Source organism: Aristolochia californica, unplaced genomic scaffold, assembly GCF_029961685.1.
Source record: "Aristolochia californica isolate CCGP_79_NKW_82.1479 unplaced genomic scaffold, dmAriCali1.0.hap1 SCAF_3, whole genome shotgun sequence".
NCBI lineage: Eukaryota > Viridiplantae > Streptophyta > Magnoliopsida > Piperales > Aristolochiaceae > Aristolochia > Aristolochia californica.
The window spans coordinates 43,765,011-43,784,415 of NW_027181992.1; the positions used below are offsets into that span (position 1 = coordinate 43,765,011).

The 19,405-nt window shown below is 36.7% G+C and overlaps 1 protein-coding gene and 1 pseudogene across 2 annotated transcripts in view; one reads left to right on the forward strand and one right to left on the reverse strand.

Moving 5' to 3' along the window:
* LOC137958416 (phytyl ester synthase 1, chloroplastic-like) overlaps window positions 1-3,651 on the forward strand; it is a 66,535-nt gene extending 62,884 nt beyond the window's left edge. The window contains exons 12-14 of one of the 2 annotated variants that reach the window (XM_068805417.1): window positions 2,463-2,548; window positions 2,669-2,968; window positions 3,566-3,651. In XM_068805417.1, the coding sequence (XP_068661518.1) occupies window positions 2,463-2,548; window positions 2,669-2,966 (384 nt within the window). In that variant the 3' untranslated portion in view covers window positions 2,967-2,968; window positions 3,566-3,651. Of the gene's footprint in view, window positions 1-2,462; window positions 2,549-2,668; window positions 2,969-3,065; window positions 3,482-3,565 lie in introns of those variants that run through there. The other variant, XM_068805416.1, reaches the window with a different exon arrangement.
* Window positions 3,652-5,684: 2,033 nt separating this feature from the next.
* LOC137959592 (divinyl chlorophyllide a 8-vinyl-reductase, chloroplastic-like) lies at window positions 5,685-9,021 on the reverse strand (annotated as a pseudogene).
* Window positions 9,022-19,405: the final 10,384 nt, after the last annotated feature.

Consider the following 19,405-nt stretch of genomic DNA (forward strand, 5'->3'; position numbering starts at 1 on the left):
AGTGGAAATGAGCTATGGATGATTAGATGAGTGTTGTTGTCTCAGGGAACTTGGCGTCTATGTCATCCCCCAGTAGGAGCTACTATTGTGGGGTGTCGTTGGGTTTATATTATAAAATATAATACCAATGGATCTATTGAACGACACAAGGGTCGACTAGTAACAAAGGGATATACACAAACCTTCGGTGCTGATATGTTTTAGACATTCTCTCCTGTAGCACGACTTACTTTGGTACGTATCTTAATCATTGTAGTGGTTAATAAAGGTTGACCTCTTTGTTAGCTCGATGTGGCAAATGCCTTCTTGTATGGAGATTTACATGAAGAAGTTTATATGAACCTCTAGGTATGTTGCTCAGGGGAAGTCAGGGAAGGTATGTAAACTAAAAAAGGTTATTTATGGATTTAAATGAAGTCCCAGGGTGTAGTTGAAGAAATTTAGTACTATAGTTATACTGGAGCCATTGTGACCATTCTATGTTCATACTTAAGAGGAAGACCGGTGTAGTTGTTTTGGTGATCTATGTAGATGATATTGACTGTATGGTGATGATCTTGAAAGCATTACTAAAGTTAAACAGTACTTGGCCACATATTTCTAGATAAAAGATTTGGGCCCCCTCAAGTATTTTCTTGGCATTGAAGTTGCCCGTAGCAAACAAGGTATTGTGCTCTCCTAGAGGAAATATATATTAGATATGTTGCAGGAGTATGGTTTATTGGGTGCTAAACTGGTAGACACTTCCATAGAAGTCAACCATAATCTTCATGATACACAGGGTCCTGGTCTCAAGTACAGAACTCAATACCGTAGGTATGCTATAGTTACCAGGTTAGATATTTCATTTTCCGTGTGAATTGTGAGCCAGTTCGTGGAAATTCCGCAAAAAGTACATTTAGAAGTTGCTCACCGGATTTTAAAGTATTTGAAAGGTGCTCCTAGAAAAGGTTTGTAGTATACTCAAAACGGACAGATTGATGTACTTGGATATTCTGATGCTGATTATGCTAGGAGTAAAATGGATAGACGGTCTACATCATGGTACTGTTGTTTTGTTGGAGGTAACCTTGATAAGTTGGAAAAGTAAAAAACAGACAATTGTAGCTAGATCTAGCGCAGAGGCTGGATATTGAGTAATGGATCACACAGTTAGTGAGCTTATGTGGATTAAATCCGTTCTTGAATTTAGTTTCCTGTTACCCGGTCCTATGGTCTTGAAGTGTGATAATCAGGCAGTAAACTTTATTGCCAGCAACCCTGTATTCCACGAGATAACTAAACATATAGAGATTGATTGTCATTTTATTAGAGATGCATGTATGCAAGGAAAGGTGGTAAGTCGATGCGTTTACCAAACCATTGGGAAGAGGTGAACATGTATCCTTCTGTGACAAGCTGGGGTTATTTGATATCTACTCTCCAGCTTGAAGGATAGTGTTAAAATATGTAAAGTTGGGTCTAAGTCTCATCCCATAATGACTAGCCAACTTAGGAAACCTCTTTCCCAGTTAATAAACTCAAGATCTTTGTACTCACTAATCCATGTATGACTATTCCTTAACACTCCCCCTCCCATGTAGGCCCTCTTTTGTGGCTCTGCAAGTGGATAATGTTTTAGGTGTAGGCCCTTTTTGTGGTTCTACAAGTGGATAATTTTTAGTTGTAGGCCATCTTTTTGTGGCTCTACAAGTGGATAACTTAGGTGTAGGCCTTCTTTTGTGGCTCTACAAGTGGATAGGTGTAGGCCCATATATGAGTACCCGCTCTGATACTATGTCAAGTTGGGTCCAAGTCTCAACCCAGAATGACTAGCCAACTTAGGAAACCTCTTTCCCAGCTAATCAACTCAAGATCTTTGTACTCGCTAATCCATGTGGGACTATTCCTTAACGATCAATTTAGGGGTATTTTGGTTATTTTATGTATTATGTTTTTATCTTATGTGATGTCTGTTAGGTAGCTAATGTTTTCATATGTATATGGTTCAATTTTCATTCATTTTAGAAGTGTATGTTAGGAGATATATAAGTTTATGTTTTGAGGGGTATCTTTATCTTTTATGTAAAAATCACTTAAAACCCTAATTAAAAGAAAAGGGGGGTGTCCTTTTTGAGGCAGCAGCTGCTGCTCCTCTCCAAGCTCTTCTTCTCTTATTTCTTTTCTTTTTCACCCAAATATCAGATTTTTCAGTTATATTTATAACATCGTCATTATCTCCAATTATCTCACTCTAAAGTTACAAACAAAATGAAAAGAGTATCAAACACAAAGACATAGAATTAGAAAAAAAATGTGGAAAAGAAAAAAGCAGGCATCTATGTGTAAATCTGATGACTAAATTAGCAAATGGGACTGTACCTCAAATTATCTAAGTTTCTCTTTCTTGTTTCCTTATTTTTTAAGCCTTTTTGGCTCTTCAAGTATGACTTGCATTTGTTATTTGTTGAATGTGGTGGCAGTTGTTTCTCGATTACAATGATCAAATAAATATACCTTTTCTAAGAGACTGGATAAAGGATCTAAATGACAAGGTGGTACATTTAAGGTACTGTGGATTACTCCTGATTCCTAGGCATGATTACTGTCTTCTAAACATACAAGTTAACTTGGAAGAAGGAAAGAATGACATATTGTCATGTCAAAATTGTTTTTGTTTTGGTTTTAGGACGGAGGCAGATGGGGAGGTTGCAAATCAGAAATTTTACCTTCCAGGAATTTTACCCAAGATACCTGGGCGTTTTTATTATTTATTTGGCAAACCAATTAAGACAGCAGGAGAGATGGTGTTGAAGGATAAAGAAACTATAAATACAGTTTACTTACAGATTAAATCTGAGGTTGAGAAATCTTTGACCTATCTTCTGCAAAAGCGAGAGGAAGACCCTTACAGAAGTATCTTGCAAAGAAGTATTTACCAAGCCACTAACGGTTTCACAAATGAGGTTCCGACTTTTGATCCATAAAGGTTAACCCTCAACCATGCAATTCATTTATTCATTTTTTTTTTTACACTCTTGTTTTAGTAATGACAATGGGTAATGGGGGCATTGCTACTTGAGCAGAAACCGTCTGGCAATATAAAGGCACTCTTGCTGGCCATGGATACTGTTGTAGATGTCTCATTGTTTCTTAACCCCAAAAAGAAAATAAAAGAAGGATGATTCACCGGAAGGTTGGACCTACAAGAGCTATGGACATTTCCTTGGTACTATTGGCAGATCATGAACTCCAGCAACATCTATGATAAAATTTGTTTGGAAACGATCTTCATACTTCTCTTAGCACCTATGAATCTGAATGTGACATGCATGTACAGTAGAAACCTGTTAAATCTGAATGGTTTGTGAATGGAACCATTCAAGAGAGGGTGATCACCCTGATGGGTTTACTTTTTTCCAACCTTCATATGTAACGGATAAATTAGATGTAAAGATTTTTAACCGAGTGTTGCCACCCAATTCCATTTAGAAACTGTAGCTCCAGGTTTTTTCATTATAAATGTTTCTTATATTTTCTCACCTTCATTGACGTTATTTGACTTGCCTCCTTTCTTTTATTGAAGGGATCAGTAATGGCTGTAGCACAATGGCGCAAACAAGAACTTTCTTGGACAAATAAAGGTTTTGATTACGCATTATTTTGTGTAAATACATAGGTCCGATTAGTGCCCTTTAAGAAAGGGCTAACAAAGTATTTTTAAGTAAAACTAATTTCCAGGGAGCATTAGTGCTTATCTTTTCCTGAAAACACATATTTCAGTGAATTTTTTTACTTAAAATGACTTTTAACTTACTAGGGAGAAATTTCTTAGTCAAGAGAGGCCAGAAATCACTTTCTTGGGTACTCATAGGGAGAGGGCCTTCTCTCCCCTCCCTTGTTCCTTTGTCTTTCTTTTCTTCTACCTATTTCTTTCTTTTCTTCTACCTATTTCTTTCTCTTCTTCTTCTCCTCTTCTTCACCATGGACAGATTACCAGCAAGCAAGGGAGGTAGAGAACCATCAACAAAAAACTTTAGCTAGCGACTTCTACATCCTTGCCAAAGGGAAAATAAGGGGCGGAGGCCATTGAAGGCCCCTCCCCCATCTTCCCTCTCTATTTTCCCCTTTTTTTTTTTTCGTCTCACTATGGAGGGGCCTCTGTTGCTTAGTTGCCTATGCAATTTCTGCACAATAGCAATGGGGGTGGCAAAGATCTCTAGCTTATTTCATTAAGGAAGGAAGAAGCCTTACGAAATTCTTTTTTAAAAAATATATTTTATTTATGAATATAAAAATTATATTAAATCATACTTTATAAAATTTTAATAATTATATTATATCATATTATTTACAGCATTAGGAATTTGTTTAAAATATAATTTCTCACAAATTCAACAAGAATTATTGCCAAGGTCGACACTATTTGTTATCATCCTGTATCAAAATCTTGGATTGGATCTTATTTTTTAGACAATAACCGATCTCGTAACTCTTAAGTAAAACATGGTACAATCGATTCAAGCCGAGTTTTTGTATGTGTGATTTAACTGAGTTGATCCAATAACTTGTATTACCCAAATTTGAATTACATAATAGTGCCTTTGACTTCCAATTATTCCATTTGATTTATACAGTTAATTACGTGAATAGCATAAATTTTAATTATGTCTGAATACAAAATTTTCAACTTAATAAAAACAAAAAATAGAGGGGGCAGGTTTTGACAAGCCTTACCTGTTCCCATCCTAAGAGGAGGGAAAGATGCATGTGTTTGGAATAAATCTCATGCAAGCATAAATTCTGCTCTCTAAAGTTCATATCCAAAATTTCTTTATTCAAATGGATATCATTCCAAAAATTATTCCAGCAATTCAATTCCAAACATTTGACTGTTCGATGAATGCCCATTGAATCAGCTTTGCTTCACGTATATGGAGAAACAAGATCTTTTGACTGCGGAAGGGTGAAAATCTGCTTTCCAGTAGCTGTATCTGACAGAAATGGAGACTGGACTTTTATCTCCACTGACAACCATCACTGGAAAAAAAACCAAATGACTTTGATTTAAAATCTTATTGGGTCATAATAAGTCTGTACTGTGATTTGTATTTTAGGTTGGATGTCTGATTCTCAAGTCTTCTGTGAAGTTAACAGCAACACACAAGATTCATCCCTCTGTCAATTGAAATTTGATGACCCCAGAATTAAAGTGGAGGAAGGAAGCAGAATCAGCTTTCAACAGTTGAAAGTAGAGGATCCCAAGGTCGGCTGATGCAGCTCTCTTAGCTTTCAATGAACTTTGCATCTGATACCGTCATCTTCGTTGCTTATGCCAGTTGCAACATTCCTCCTTCAATGACCACATTTTACAGCATTCTCCTAAAGAGCATTCTCCTATGGAGGCTTAAAATAAAACTTCCGCAGACTCCGAAAACTACTTGACAAACTTTGAGAAAGCAGTTTGGATGTTGCTACTTTTGGCTAGTTTGAAGATTCTCTGAGCTTTTATATTTGTTCCCATGGTCCCTGTTTAGTTGCTCGTTATCTCCATTCAGTTGACAGGAGACTGGAGCTGCATCAAACGTGATAATGAGAGAATATGATCCTTCCGTGAACCATATTTTGTGGTACACTCAAGGAACTTCTGGATAAGTGCTGGAGAATCAGATCCTTTTGGCAACTATTAGCTTTGGTGCATTCAGAATTGTAAAGGAAGAAAGTGAAAGGATATGCACCTTTTCCAACCTGTTTCTTGTGGTGCACTCAAAGAAGCGGCAGGTGATTTCTATATAAAATGAGAACCAACTTAAGAACTCAGGAGAGGTACGTTTGCTCATCAGACTTCAAAACCAGAAAGAGTTAATGGCTGAATACAGCTACAATAGGGGCAGCACTGTGAGGAGCAAGCTAGGCTTCAGGTTCCCTCTAAGGAACAATACCTACGAAAATGGTGCAAGAGAATGGAGCAAACCAGGCTATGGTGAAAAGGGTGATACATACAGAGATCATGTTTGCAGGCCCGTTGTAGTAGATTCTGACGGTAAGGCTGTCCCTGGGGTTTTCATAATGCCTAACCAGCAAATATCACATGCATCTGTAACCAATTCAGAAACAGTAGTGAAGCATGGGTATTCACCTCAAGGGTACACAAGAAGCTCTGCCACTAAGGCAGAAATATTACGGGACTCTGCAGATCCTGAAAGTGGATGGGGTAGGAAAGAGGCCTATGTGGATCCAACGCCAGGAGGAAATGAATATATTGGCATGAATAGGAAAGGTGGTCTCCCTCTAGGCTTGTTTCAGCGCCAATCACCCTTCCCCAAAACTTATGGTGGTAGCCATGAAACTGGAACCAAAGGGTGGAGTAACCCAAAGTATGATACTGTGCCTCAGCCAAAGCATGAAAGCTACTGAGGGAAAGAGGATGGTAGCCAGCCAAAGTACAATACCGTGCATCAGCCAAACCATCATAGCTACCACGGGAAAGATGATCGAAGACTGGATGACTTGTACTCAGCTACACCACATAGCAAAGTTGGTAATGGGTTTAACAGAGGAGTTCCACCTCCAGCAAGGAACTATGATAGCCCGCTTACCAAACCTTCGAATGAAATCGGAGGCCCGGCAGATTATTTAAAGGAACCTGTAAGGACTACTGTCACTGTAGCTCCACAGCAGGGCTATCTCTCAGCACCTTCAGTAGTTACCAAACAGACATATGATACTGGTCCTCTGGCAAATTATGTGAAGGAGCAAGCCAGAACTCCTTTGGTCACCAAAGCTCCACAGCAGGGCCGTTCCCTGGTATCTCCAGTTTCACATAGAAAAGAGCCTGCTCATGAAACAATTGATAGCAAAGAAGCCGAAAGGAGGTATGGAAGCCTACCCAATACTGTACCCAAAGTTGATAAGTCACTGCCTGCAATAGATAGCAAAAAAGCCGCACAGATTTACAAGGGCACATTTGTTCCTGCCTAATCAGGAATTCAATAGTGGCATAAATGTCAAAAGCACAAGTCCATATGATGTTACTGTGCCTTGGTAGATGTTCCATAGTATCTTGTGATGGGTATGGTTTTGTCAAAAAAAAAAAAAAAAAAACTGTGATGGGTATGGTTTTGCATGAGGGTAATTCTCGTATTAGCAAATCTGGATTTGTGAGATGTGTAACTCTGTTTTGTTCTAATGATAATAAAGTTAGTCTAGTTTCTTTATTATAGATTGGTAGCTGCCTGTATGTGGGTGCCAAATGTGGCTTTTGTCAAAACACAATATTGAGTTAGATAAAATTGACCCACTTCCAGATTCATATTAAGAAATGACAATCAGCAAAGAGAAGCACAAATTCCTTTAGATGCTGTCTTATTTTTCAAATCAGCCTTTTCTGAGGGAGATGTTCAAACTCCAAAAAAGCCAGTATCAACCATAAATGAAAAGAAACAGAAAATCAACTGATTTGAATGACCTACTATATACAGCAAAAATAAAAAAAGGCAGAAGAGTTTCATTTACGGAATATATAGCACTCAAAACAATAAAAGCACAAGCACAACACAGTTCAAGAAGTAAGAACATTTTTACTTACTCAAATTTGACGGATGCTACAAAACTGTTTGATTCGAAGAGTGCAGAGACTCTACTCAACTTCACCAAATTCCGCTCTGAATGGTTAAAATATCATCTGTTCCCCTAATTCTTGACCCGTCATCTCTTCTCTGATCACCCTCTGAAAGAATTCCTCCAATGTATCCTTTCCATAACTCGGTGTCTTCTCTGCACTGTATTCTCCTTCTTCTGGGTCCCAGACCAACATGCTCTCGGCTGCATAATATCTGCCAATTTTCCCAAATTCTGCTGCATCCTCCAACGAAGGGAAAATTTTCACAAGGAGAACGAAAACACCGATCGCGAAATCCATAATCCCTATCGGAACTTTCAGGAAATTGGGCTCCTTTCCGAGGAGCCTAAACAACATCTCCCCCTGTTCCAAGGGCGTCAAGGCCTTCCCTGGTCCCCCAATGGGCAAGATCTGATTTATCTTATCCTCGTCAAGCACACAGTCCGCTATGAAGGCAGCTAAATCCGGCTCGCTGATAAGCTTGCATGCGCACAATTGGCCATCGCCGAACGTGACGTATGGTTTCCCGTCTTTTACGAGCTCGACCTGACCGCCAAGGCTCTTGAAGAAAGCCGTTGGTCGTACAATGCTGTAGGTGAATTGGGTATTCTTGGCGGCTTCATAAGCCAGTTCGGCTCGAATTTGAGTTTGGCATGCTGAAACTCGAGAAGCGGCTTCTGAACGCAGATTGCCGATAACAGAACGAAGTGTTTGCCACCGCGCCTACGGCCGACGGTGAAGCTGTTCTTGGGGGCGGAGTAGTCGATGAGCCACGAATCTTTGACGCTGCCGGTGCGGCTGGCGAGGCAGGATACTACCACATCGACGGGCGACTCGAGCCCACTCAGCGAGTCTTCCAGACGGTCCAAGCTTGTGACATCGGAAAATAAGACGGTGCAGCCCTGCAGCTCCGCCAAATTTTCCTCCTTGGTTTTTTTGCCGCGAATGCCGCTGCGCTCTCGGGCGATAGCGATGATGTTGAACCCGCGGTTGATGAGCTCCCGAACGACGAATTTACCAATGTACCCGGTTGAACCCACGACGAGGACCGTTATGTCGCGGAAAGTGGGAGAGGAGGAAGTAAAGGTCTCTTCAGCCGCAGCCGTGGACGTCCTCGTAGGGTTTTCCGAACAATGTGGGTTCAAGACCAAACACCTTTTAGTCCTGAGTGTGCAGGCCGGAGGTGAACAAAGATGAAGATGAATGTGGGAGATGGGCGTAGAGAGAAGCGAAGGAACGAAGTCTTGGGAAGTGGACAGAAAAGACGGAACTGAGAGAGGAAGAAGACGCAGCCATCCTTCTCGTCTTCTTCCAATCTTTCTGTTTGTGGGATTTGAATTAGATCGCAAGTCATTGATGGAACCGAAGAAGAATGGGTAATGAGAATGGCACCGGTGTCTTCTGAAAGTGGAAGGCGACATGGGTACGAGTGGACGTGAGAAATTCTCATTTGCTTTCATTGTTTACTTCTGTGGTGGAAACTGGTTCCCTGTGAGAAGAAAATCCAAAAGAAATGACCAGGAAGGGATGAAACAGATTGCCACTGACCTAGCAGACAAAAGATTTTGGCCCAAAATGGAGGTCAGCCATGATTGAATATTAAAATTCGTAGTTACTGAGGTCATGTCTATTCGTTTTTCAAATTTGTAGTTACTGAGGACTAAATTTTCATCTTTCAATAACTTATTTAGAAGCTCTTCTATTGGAAATATCTGGTAAGCTTTCACTTTGGCCACCTAGAAAGTTGAATAACATATTTTTAAAGATAACCATCAAATTTTGTGACTACTTCTTATCTTGATATTTCATTGGTGCAGTTTTAATTGGCCCGTTTAATTTTCTTGATGTATCATTTGTATTGTTGACACAGAGTTGGAATAGTTTTTTGCTTAAGAACTTTAATTGTGCACAGAGTAAGTAATTTACTTTGGATTAATAGCAAGTATTTGTGGGACTTTTGCACTAACTAAATTTGGGAGTTAATAAAACCGTGTTTGGCCATGAACAAAAGGGATAGAGCTTATGTTCACAGTTGTATGCAATTGGCTTGAAGCTCTTTATGCTCTGTTGTCAATGGGTTTCTCATCAATCAATCAATTTAGTTAATTAGCCCACTCAATTGTTAGTGGTTAATTAAGATATAGCTTTGATTTAAAATATTTGGCTTTTGCATATGCTTTGTCTAAATGTTTTGAACTACATAACTAATTAACCCTACTAGAATCTTGGATGTAGCCGACGTTCTATTTGTTTTGGCATGTTGGGTGCTAATATTGACCTTTGGCTTTTACTTAGATTTGAAAATTATAACTAGAGGGGTTTGTAGTATGAAATTGGACATTTTTCTTCCATGTTTGTATTGATCTCAGAGCATAAGTTTTCTAGTGGATCTTTAAGCTCAAAATGGAAGAGCGCTCAAATATCTCTTTTGAGGTGTGGTGGTTCAAATCCACCAAGATCCATGTTGCTTGTTTTCATGATTTGTTAACTATTTGGGCCTTCACTTTTCCTTTTTAAGGTATCCTTTTTCCTATTTGAAACTTTCTTACTTTACTCCATTTTTTTTTTTTGATGAAAATGTATTCAATATTCTGTTTCCAATTCCTTTCTCAGAGTTGAACTAGTAAGACTGTTTGTTTTTCGTCTTGTTCCCTTACATCTTCTATTTGAGTACGATTGTTTTTTTATTTTTATTTTTTTGCTTCTCCTTTACAAGACACTGACTACAAAACCATGTTAGATCTACTCGCATTTGTCATGATTGTTTTGAGTATGGTTTTGAAAATATGAATGTCATAATGCTTTATAACATACTTGTGCTTAAGAATCAGAATTTGGTTGACTATCAATAGTTAGTGTTCTTGAGATTTACTAATGATGCTTGGACTCTAGTCATTAAATCTTCATTTGTCTCTTTTGTGTAAGTTCTTCTTCACAACAATAATCTTCACAAAGTTTTTGTTTCACATCTTGATGTAGTAACTTGATTAGTCATTCTTTCGTTTTGAGCTTTTGCGTATTCCTCAAAATATTTGTGTTGGAAGACGTGTATCTCAATACACTTATAAGACTATTAGAAGCGCTTTCAAGCTACATATTTTGTTATCATTAAAATAATAGAGACCAACATGATTTTACCTTTGGCCTAACACATGCATCCCATTGAAGAAGGCCAAAAATTCGAAAAGGAGTCAACCCCTTTCTATAGAAATTTGAATTGATATAATGTCAAGCCTAGATTTTCAAGTTGTAGGACTCCAAAACGTGTACATGACCTACCTCCATGTTGAACAACAAAAAATGAGACTTAATGCAAAAATGGTAATTCTAAGATTTGGATAAATTGATTGATAATTGTTGAGAATCCATTTATGACTCTAGGTGCTTGTACCTAGTAGCTATTGATAGTAAGTCTCAAGCATTGGGTAGTTGTTATACCTTAGACCCTTTTGAGTCTGTTGTTAGCTTCTTATTTCGAAAAGTGTTCAATTTTCTTTTCTAATTTCAAAAACTGCAATTTAGCTTCTTATTTTCTCTTTCTATTCTTTTAAGGGATGACATTGATTTGTCTAATAGCATTAATATATCTTCAAAGCGTTCCAAAATGCTAAATGAATGCATAGGAACAAGTGTAAGACCCTATTTATGAGTTTCTTGGCGAAACTAGTTGCTTCTTATCATTGTTCGAAGAGCTGCATAGAAGATTAGTCAATCATACATTTTCATTGATCAATCAATTGCGTCCTAATAGCTATGTTTTAGAGCTCATATGGCCTTATAATTGATTGGACCATAGATCCATTCATTTTGAAAACCTTGTACCATCAGAATGATAGATCTTTATAACATTGATCTCTCATGCATCATACACTAGCCTAGCAAGATTTTGGATGATCAATCATGCCAATAAGATTGATTGATCATGTTTTATAACTTATGCCTTACAGTATTTTGTATGACGGATAATGCCCAAGGAGGCTGATGGATCATAAATTATTAACCTCTTTGTTAGCATATTGTATAATCAATCATGCCTATAGAAGTTGATTGATCATTGTTAAATTTTTTGAAAGTGGAAAACTTCTTTGACTTGTTGTAATTTGAGTACAATGAGTCTCTATTTATAATAGAGGAAACAAGTAGAATCCAATTACAACTAAACTACCCTTATCCCAGTTACACCCAAAGTTAAACACTAAAAGATAAGTCTTAGAATAATTGAACAACTGAACATAAATAGAAGACTAACATAACTAAGATACCTTTAACTTAGACTCTTCTGTGAGACCTCCCTCTATGAGACTTTTCTTAGATTCCACTATATTAATTATGGCTTTGTGAGACTTCATATTGTAAGAGTCATGTGAGACTCTTCCATACTTTCAACACTCCTCCTCAAGTTGGAGTTTATAACTATAGCTTGCAACAAAAAAAAAAAAAAAAAAATTGGTCTTCAATTTTTTTATATTTGCTGAAAAATTCTTCACATATGCAAAAACTTCATCTTTTGTGCTCCATCTTTCTTGAATATTTTAGTCACATAAAAATTACAACAACATGTGGAACAAAATACATTTTTCTTGTATTTATTCTTCGTACTCTCTCCCTCAAGTTGAGGATAAGAAGGATATAAAAACCCAACTTAGATACAACACAATATGGAGGAAGAAAATGATACCTAGCCATACGAAAAAGCTCCATACACCAGTCAAAATGGTCATAGTTTGAAATACACTCCGCTCAATTTTAAAGGCAGAAAAATAACTCAACTTTAGGGCTTAACAAATAGACTACTCACTTTTTAAGGGTAACTCAAACACAAATCATTTCTTGGGCGAAGAATAAAATACTTGACTCAAGTTGGATGTTGGGCACACTCCTATACTTGTTAAGTAGTGGGTTTAGGCATTACTCTAGAGTGATGAAAACACAAGAAGATAAACTAAAGAAATACTAAAAGAAAACAACTTTAACCGAAAGGAGTTGACTATGCAACACTCATACTTCTAAACAAATCTAGAATATGACCCTTCTTAAAAAAACAACTAGGGGAGACTATAATGATAGAGCTTAATAAATTTGACTAATTATAAATTTTTTGGGGGTGACGACAATTTTCAGAGTTGACGATGAGTCAAATAAACAACCAAGTTACAAAAATGTAAAACTTGAAAACAACATCGAAGTATAATTTTTTTGGATACATTGAACGAGCACAACATGGAGTGATTAACTGTGAGCAAAAATCTCTTATTATAATAGAAATTTGGCTAAAAAAGGATTCTAGAAAAAAAAAAAAAGTATACTCAATTGACGTACTGCATGGAGAGAATAAGAAAAAAAATAGTTTCGACAAAACTGGCATTTAGTACTTCTGATATCAATATCTCCTATAATATAGATCGGAACCACAAATCATTTGTTGCTTAAGAAACTAGACTTAAAGATATTTATTTTGATACCAAATTTGACATAAAAAAATTTGTTCTTGAATTTTTTATGGGCTCTTTATTTTATTTTTTTTGTAGTTTGACGGTTACTGACTCCAATGCAAATATCTCCTTACATATAGATCAGATTGACCTGAAACTATACTTTGACATCTTTCATTAAAGTATAATCTTGATTTATAAAATATACTTCTTTTGAGATAAAAAAATATGATAGATTTTGGTCTCTATAATCTGGCCAAACTGTACTTTTTTTTCTTTAGCCAATATGACCATTGACTCTTTTGATATTGATATCTCTCTCTATAAAACTCAGACTGAGAATTGGTTTAATAGGTAAGAAAATAAAATTACAGATTTATCTTTTGAAATATAATTCTTTATATAAAGTCTTATTCTTGATGACATAAAACTTTTTTCGAAAGTTAAAGCTTTCAGTTGTTTCTCAAACCTCTCTTGCAATTTAACCTTTACTGCTTCAAATATCGATTTTTCTTTGTAGAAAACTCCTATTGTCAAATTTCTTTTTGAATTGGAAAGTAGACTCAAAGATATTTCCATAAATATATAATTTTTAATATAAAAAATTCAGTATAGAGGTGTGAACGCCAAGAAAAAAGGTAATGGGACTAGATAGGACGAAAAAAGATAGAATACGAACCTAAACTACTAGAGATGATAGATAAAAAAAAGGATCACGTTATCTCTATTGGTTGACTGAGTCAACTAAGAGAACCCGCTTTGATACCATGTTTAATTTTTTTGAAAAGTGAAATAGTCCATTGATTTGTTGTAATTTGAGGACAATGAGTCTCTATTTATAATAGAGGAAACAAGTAGAATCCAATTACAACTAAACTACCCTTATCCCAATTACATCAAAAGTTAGACACTAAAAGATAAGTCCTAGAACAATTGAAAAATTGAACATAAATAAAGGACTAAAATAACTAAAACACCTTTAATTGAGACTCTTCTGTGAGTTATCCTTCCATGAGACTCTTCTTAGACTCCATATTATTTTTTGGTCTGTGGGACTTCTTATTGTGAGAGTCATGTAAGACTCTTCCATACTTGCTCTTCAACACCCACGAGAGAGAAAAGTCATTGAAAGCATCTGTTCAACAGACCATCTAAACACCCAGGCCAAAGAAGTCGAATACCTAGAAGAAAAAAGAGGCATTTAACGAAGAACGTCCAATTGGTCCATAGTCTTCTGAACATCCCATTCCAAAACAGTTGTCAAATGAGAATGAAGACTTTGATCTAGGCAAGATAGGTCTCCAAATCTTTAATTGACCAATCTATGGGATTAGAAGCTCATTATAAAAAATTTAAGCATTTTCTCAAGAGTTTTAATCAAGATATCACCAAAATTTGAAAAGAGACAAATTGTCCCTTTCTGAGTTCAATGACTAACTTTTAATGTTGAGAACTCATCTATTTGAGTTGATTTTATCCCAAGATTTGTGTATCTCGACTCCTAAGGCACAAACTACCACTCCCAAGCACTGTGATACTTTGAAATTGAATTTGGGGATTGGATTTGGGCATTTGAAAAACCACTCTTCAAACAATTAATTGTTTCACGTTTTTTTACATTGAAATCTTGTTTATCTAGCTTAATCTTTACTAGTTTCATGAAGGATTACTTTGAAATCATATCATTCATTTATTAAGAGAATTTAAGGTGGCATTAGTATTGTTTGAAGAAATTTGGGGTTGTGGGGATAAGTTACAAACATCCTTATATTTTTGTTCATGAATTTTGAAATCAAATGAATATACTTGGTGAAACATATCTGAATTGCTCTAACTTTAAGATTAATTATTTTGTTCAGGTCCCTACTTATTTTCAATACCCAAGTGTTTGTGTCCTTTATTTCAAATCCATTGAATAAATTGGTCAAGTAAGTTTAAACTAAATGAGTTCATATTTTGAAATCATCAAAGTTGTTCTTAATATTACTTGAGGGCTTAGATTTTAAAATTATTATTTGGTTGAGCTACTTTGAAGAACCTTCCCATATTTCAAACCAATTTGATGTTACTTTAAGATTTAATTGTTGCAATCTGGTCATTTAAACTTAACTGAGCTACTATTGCATGGCATAGGTACTTAGGACCTATCCATATTTTATATGTATTATAATATCGGCCTTATTAAGAGGGGTTTGTAAGCAAACAACATTTGCATTGTTGGGATAAGCCTTGGCAAGGCAAGACGTTCTCACCTCAATTTTATTTAGAGGGATCAATATGGGCAAAGAGGAGCAAGGTGTTAAACATTAGTTATTTCTATTGTAAAATATAAGTCTTGTGAAGGCATGTGGTGTTGAAGTTCCCTTGGTTGGTCTGTCTAGGAGTGCTTAGTGAGCTATTGATGTAATTAGTGGGTATCATTGGGATATTGTAATTAAATCTTCTCTTTAATTTGAACATTTACATGGATGATTTGGTAAGTACTTTTGCTTAAAGGTCTTCGGAAGAGACGACATGAAAGAGAGAAGCAAACCGTGTCATTTCATGTGTTCCATAATCAACTCCTTCGGCGCTTCAGATAAAGATTCCATGCAATGAAAACCGTGTTGTTTTCCTTCAATAACCCTTTGAATTTCTCTTCGTACTAGTCAACCTGATCTCTCCGTAAAACATAGGTCTTCTATGAGGTTGGCCAGGATTGGTCGGTCAGATGGCAGAGCCGTCGCCTCAGATTTTGTTCTCCTTTCCAACCAAAGAAGTGTTGGAAATATTACCGACACTCGTCTCTCTCAGAAATTTTAAACTCTCTCAGACAGAAGCTCTCTGAACTTTTTCTTTTTTGATTTTTGGATGATAGATTATAGATTTTACATTCCTATTTATAGACTTTACGAGTTAATCAACACCACAAATACATACATTACATGGCATAATCTTTGTCGTACACGTTTATTGGTTTGCTGGCTTCTTCTCCAAGTTTCTTGACAGTGCATCTCTCTTGCCGACTTCCTTACTGACTTCGTTGCCAGCACACAAAATATCTTAAACTTCCTTTGGCTGGGCTTCATGGATCAAGGTTATGATCCAACACCCCCCCTTAATCTTGATCCTGTATCTCCAAGCAGATTCCTTAATCTTGTGAAGTCTTCACTTGTCAATGGCTTAGTAAAAATATCAGCAGCTTGATCTTGTGACTTCACATATTCAACTTGCACATCCTTTCTGGCAATGCACTCCCTTATATAATGATAGTGAATGTCTATGTGCTTGCTTTGATCATGGAATACTAGATTCTTTGCTAGAGAAATGACTGACTTGTTGTCGACATAGATTATGGTAGGCTCTTCTCGTGTTAAACCTATCTCATTTAATAGATTTCTTATCCAAATTGCATGGAAAACGCATGAAGTAGCTACAACATATTCTGCTTTACAAGTGGACAATGTGACAATCTGTTGTTTCTTTGACATCCATGTGAAGGTGGTATTTCCCATGAAAAATAAGAATCCAGTCATGCTCCTTCGGTTGTCTTTGTCTACACCCCAATTGCTATCGTTATATCCAATAAGCTTGTAATTTTTAGAAACTGGATAGAAAAAGCCTAAGTTAATAGTACCATTCAAATAGCGAAGAATTCTTTTTACGGCCTTGAAATGGGTGGTTGTTGGAGATTCCATGTAGCGACTGATCAATCCAACTGCATAAAGGATATATGGCCTCGTACAGGTTAGATAAAGTAGACTTCCTACCAAAATTTTGAAAAAAGTTGGATCTACGTTTTTTCCTTCTTCATGTTTGGACATCTTGATTACGTATCCCATTGGTGTGTTTATCGGCTTGCAATTTTCCATCTTGAACCTTTTCAAGATTTTTTTTGCATAGCCTTCTTGTGAAATAAAAATTTCATCTCCTTGTGCCAAGATAATATGCCATGAGCCCGATATCTATCATCTCAAATTCTTTGGCCATTGCCTTCTTGAAATCATCAAATAGGTTTGGATTATTACCTATAAAGATCAAATCATCCACGTATAGACACACGATCAACACATCTTCATTTTTTATCTTGATATAGAGGGCATGCTCGTATGGACATTTTGTAAAACCATGCTCTTGAAAATACTTGTCAATCTGGTTATTTCATGCTCTTGGTGCTTGTTTTAACTTGTAAAGAGCCTTCTTTAACTTTAAAACTTTGTCTTCATTTCCCTTTTTTTTTGTAACCTAAAGGTTGCTTGATGTAAACTTCTTCTTTTAGAACCCCATTTAGGAATACAAACTTTACATCCATTTGATGTATTTTCCATTTGTTTTGAGCTGCAAGAGAAATGATTAGTCTAATAGTTTCTAAACGAGCAACAGGAGCAAATACCTCATCATAGTCAATGTCGGCTCTTTGGCTATATCCTTTTGCAACTAATCTTGCCTTGTGTTTTTCAATTTCTCCTTTTGCATTTCTCTTTGTCTTATAAACCCATTTAACACCAACGGGTTTGTGCCCTTTAGACAGTGGAATGAGTTCCCAAGTATTGTTTTTCTCGATAGCCTTAATTTCTTCATCCATGGCATTTTGCCATTTCTTCTCTTGAGCAGCTTTTTGGAAGCTTATTGGTTCACAATCGGTAAAAAGACAGAAAAGTGTGAGATTACCTGATGGCTCGGTTTCTTCATATATTTCTCGTAGACTTCATATCCGTGGCGCGATTCTTTGGCTCCCACTTGAATATGACGAAGGTGACTCATCTTCGTGTGTAGTTGAAGTAGATGGAGTCGTTGGCTCTATTTGCATTTCTTCATTTTGTTCGATCGATATTGTCTCATCTTCAGATGGGGAAGAGACATTGAAGTCATCTTCATGAGATCCAAAATCTTTCTTCATCAAACACCACGTCTCGGCTGATTACAATCTTCTTACTGTCTGGATTTTACAGCTTGCAGCTTGTGGAATATGCATCATAACCAATGAAGATAAAAACTTTTATTATCAAATTTGGTTCTTCTTTCATCTGGTATATATACATGAGCTATACTCCCAAAAACTCTTAAGTGGGAGATGCCAGGCTTGTTTCCATTTCATGCTTCTTGTGGTGTTTTTCTCCAAACACTTCTTATTGGAGATCGATTTGATAAATAAACTGCATACGTCACAGCTTCAACCCAAAACTCTTTAGGTAATTTCTTGCTTTCTAGCATACTCTGAACTATATTGAGGATAGTTTGGTTCTTTCTTTCTGCCACACCATTTTGTTGGGGGGATCTAGGAACCATCAGTGGTCGACGAATTCTATTGACTTCGTAAAATTCTTGAAATTTTCTGGAAGTAAATTCTCCTCCTCGATCAGATCTCATGACTTTAATCTCTTCACCACTTTCCTTCTCTATTGTAGCTTTGAATTTATTGAAAACTTCAAACACCTTTGTTTCAAGAAATATACCCTTGTTTTTCTTGAAAAACAAGAAAGTAGTTGCTTTTACTTAAAGAGATTGGCTTGATTGGTCCGCATACGTTTGTGTGGATTAACTCGAGTGACTTCTTTGGCTCTTGGCTTTGATACCACTGTTGGAAATATTACCGACACTCGTCTCTCTCAGAAATTTTAAACTCTCAGACAGAAGCTCTCTGAACTTTTTCTTTTTTGATTTCTGGATGATAGATTACAAAGTTTACATTCCTATTTATAGACTTTACGAGTTAATCAACACCACAAATACATACATTACATGGCATAATCTTTGCCGTACACGTTTATGGGTTTGCTGGCTTCTTCTCCAAGTTTCTTGCCAGCGCACTTGCCGACTTCCTTGCCAGCACACATAAAATCCGAAGCTTCCTTTTGCTGGGCTTCATGGATCAAGGTTATGCTCCAACAAAGAGCAGCCAGGAGCTAGTTCTCAAGATCCACGATAACCACTAATTAGAACTGCTTTGAGAGCTAGGTAGTGCCTAATGGAGCACAAATAGAAAGAGCCACCATGAAATCATGGTTGGACAAGGGATGGTCTGCATTCTCTCTGACTGGTAGGGACAAACTCCAGAACCTGGAAGACCAAGAAGAATCAATTAACAGGCAAAATTGTCCTTCAAACAGAAAGAGAGTTTCATATAACTATTTGTCAAATGTTTTACTAAGCGAAAACTTATAAATCGACGTATAAAGAACTGATCAGTGTTTATAATCTTTTTTTCTGCAACCTCGAATTACTGCACTCATCGTGATTTTTTTTAACGAAGTTGTCCTGAAAACGAATGGAGCAAGAAGAAAAGCTAAAAATAGTTGTTACAGATTATGAAACAAATTCGTCCTGTCTACTCTCCACCATTTGGATTTCTCTTATGAATTTTAATTCGTTTCGATCGCACGACGCAATGCTT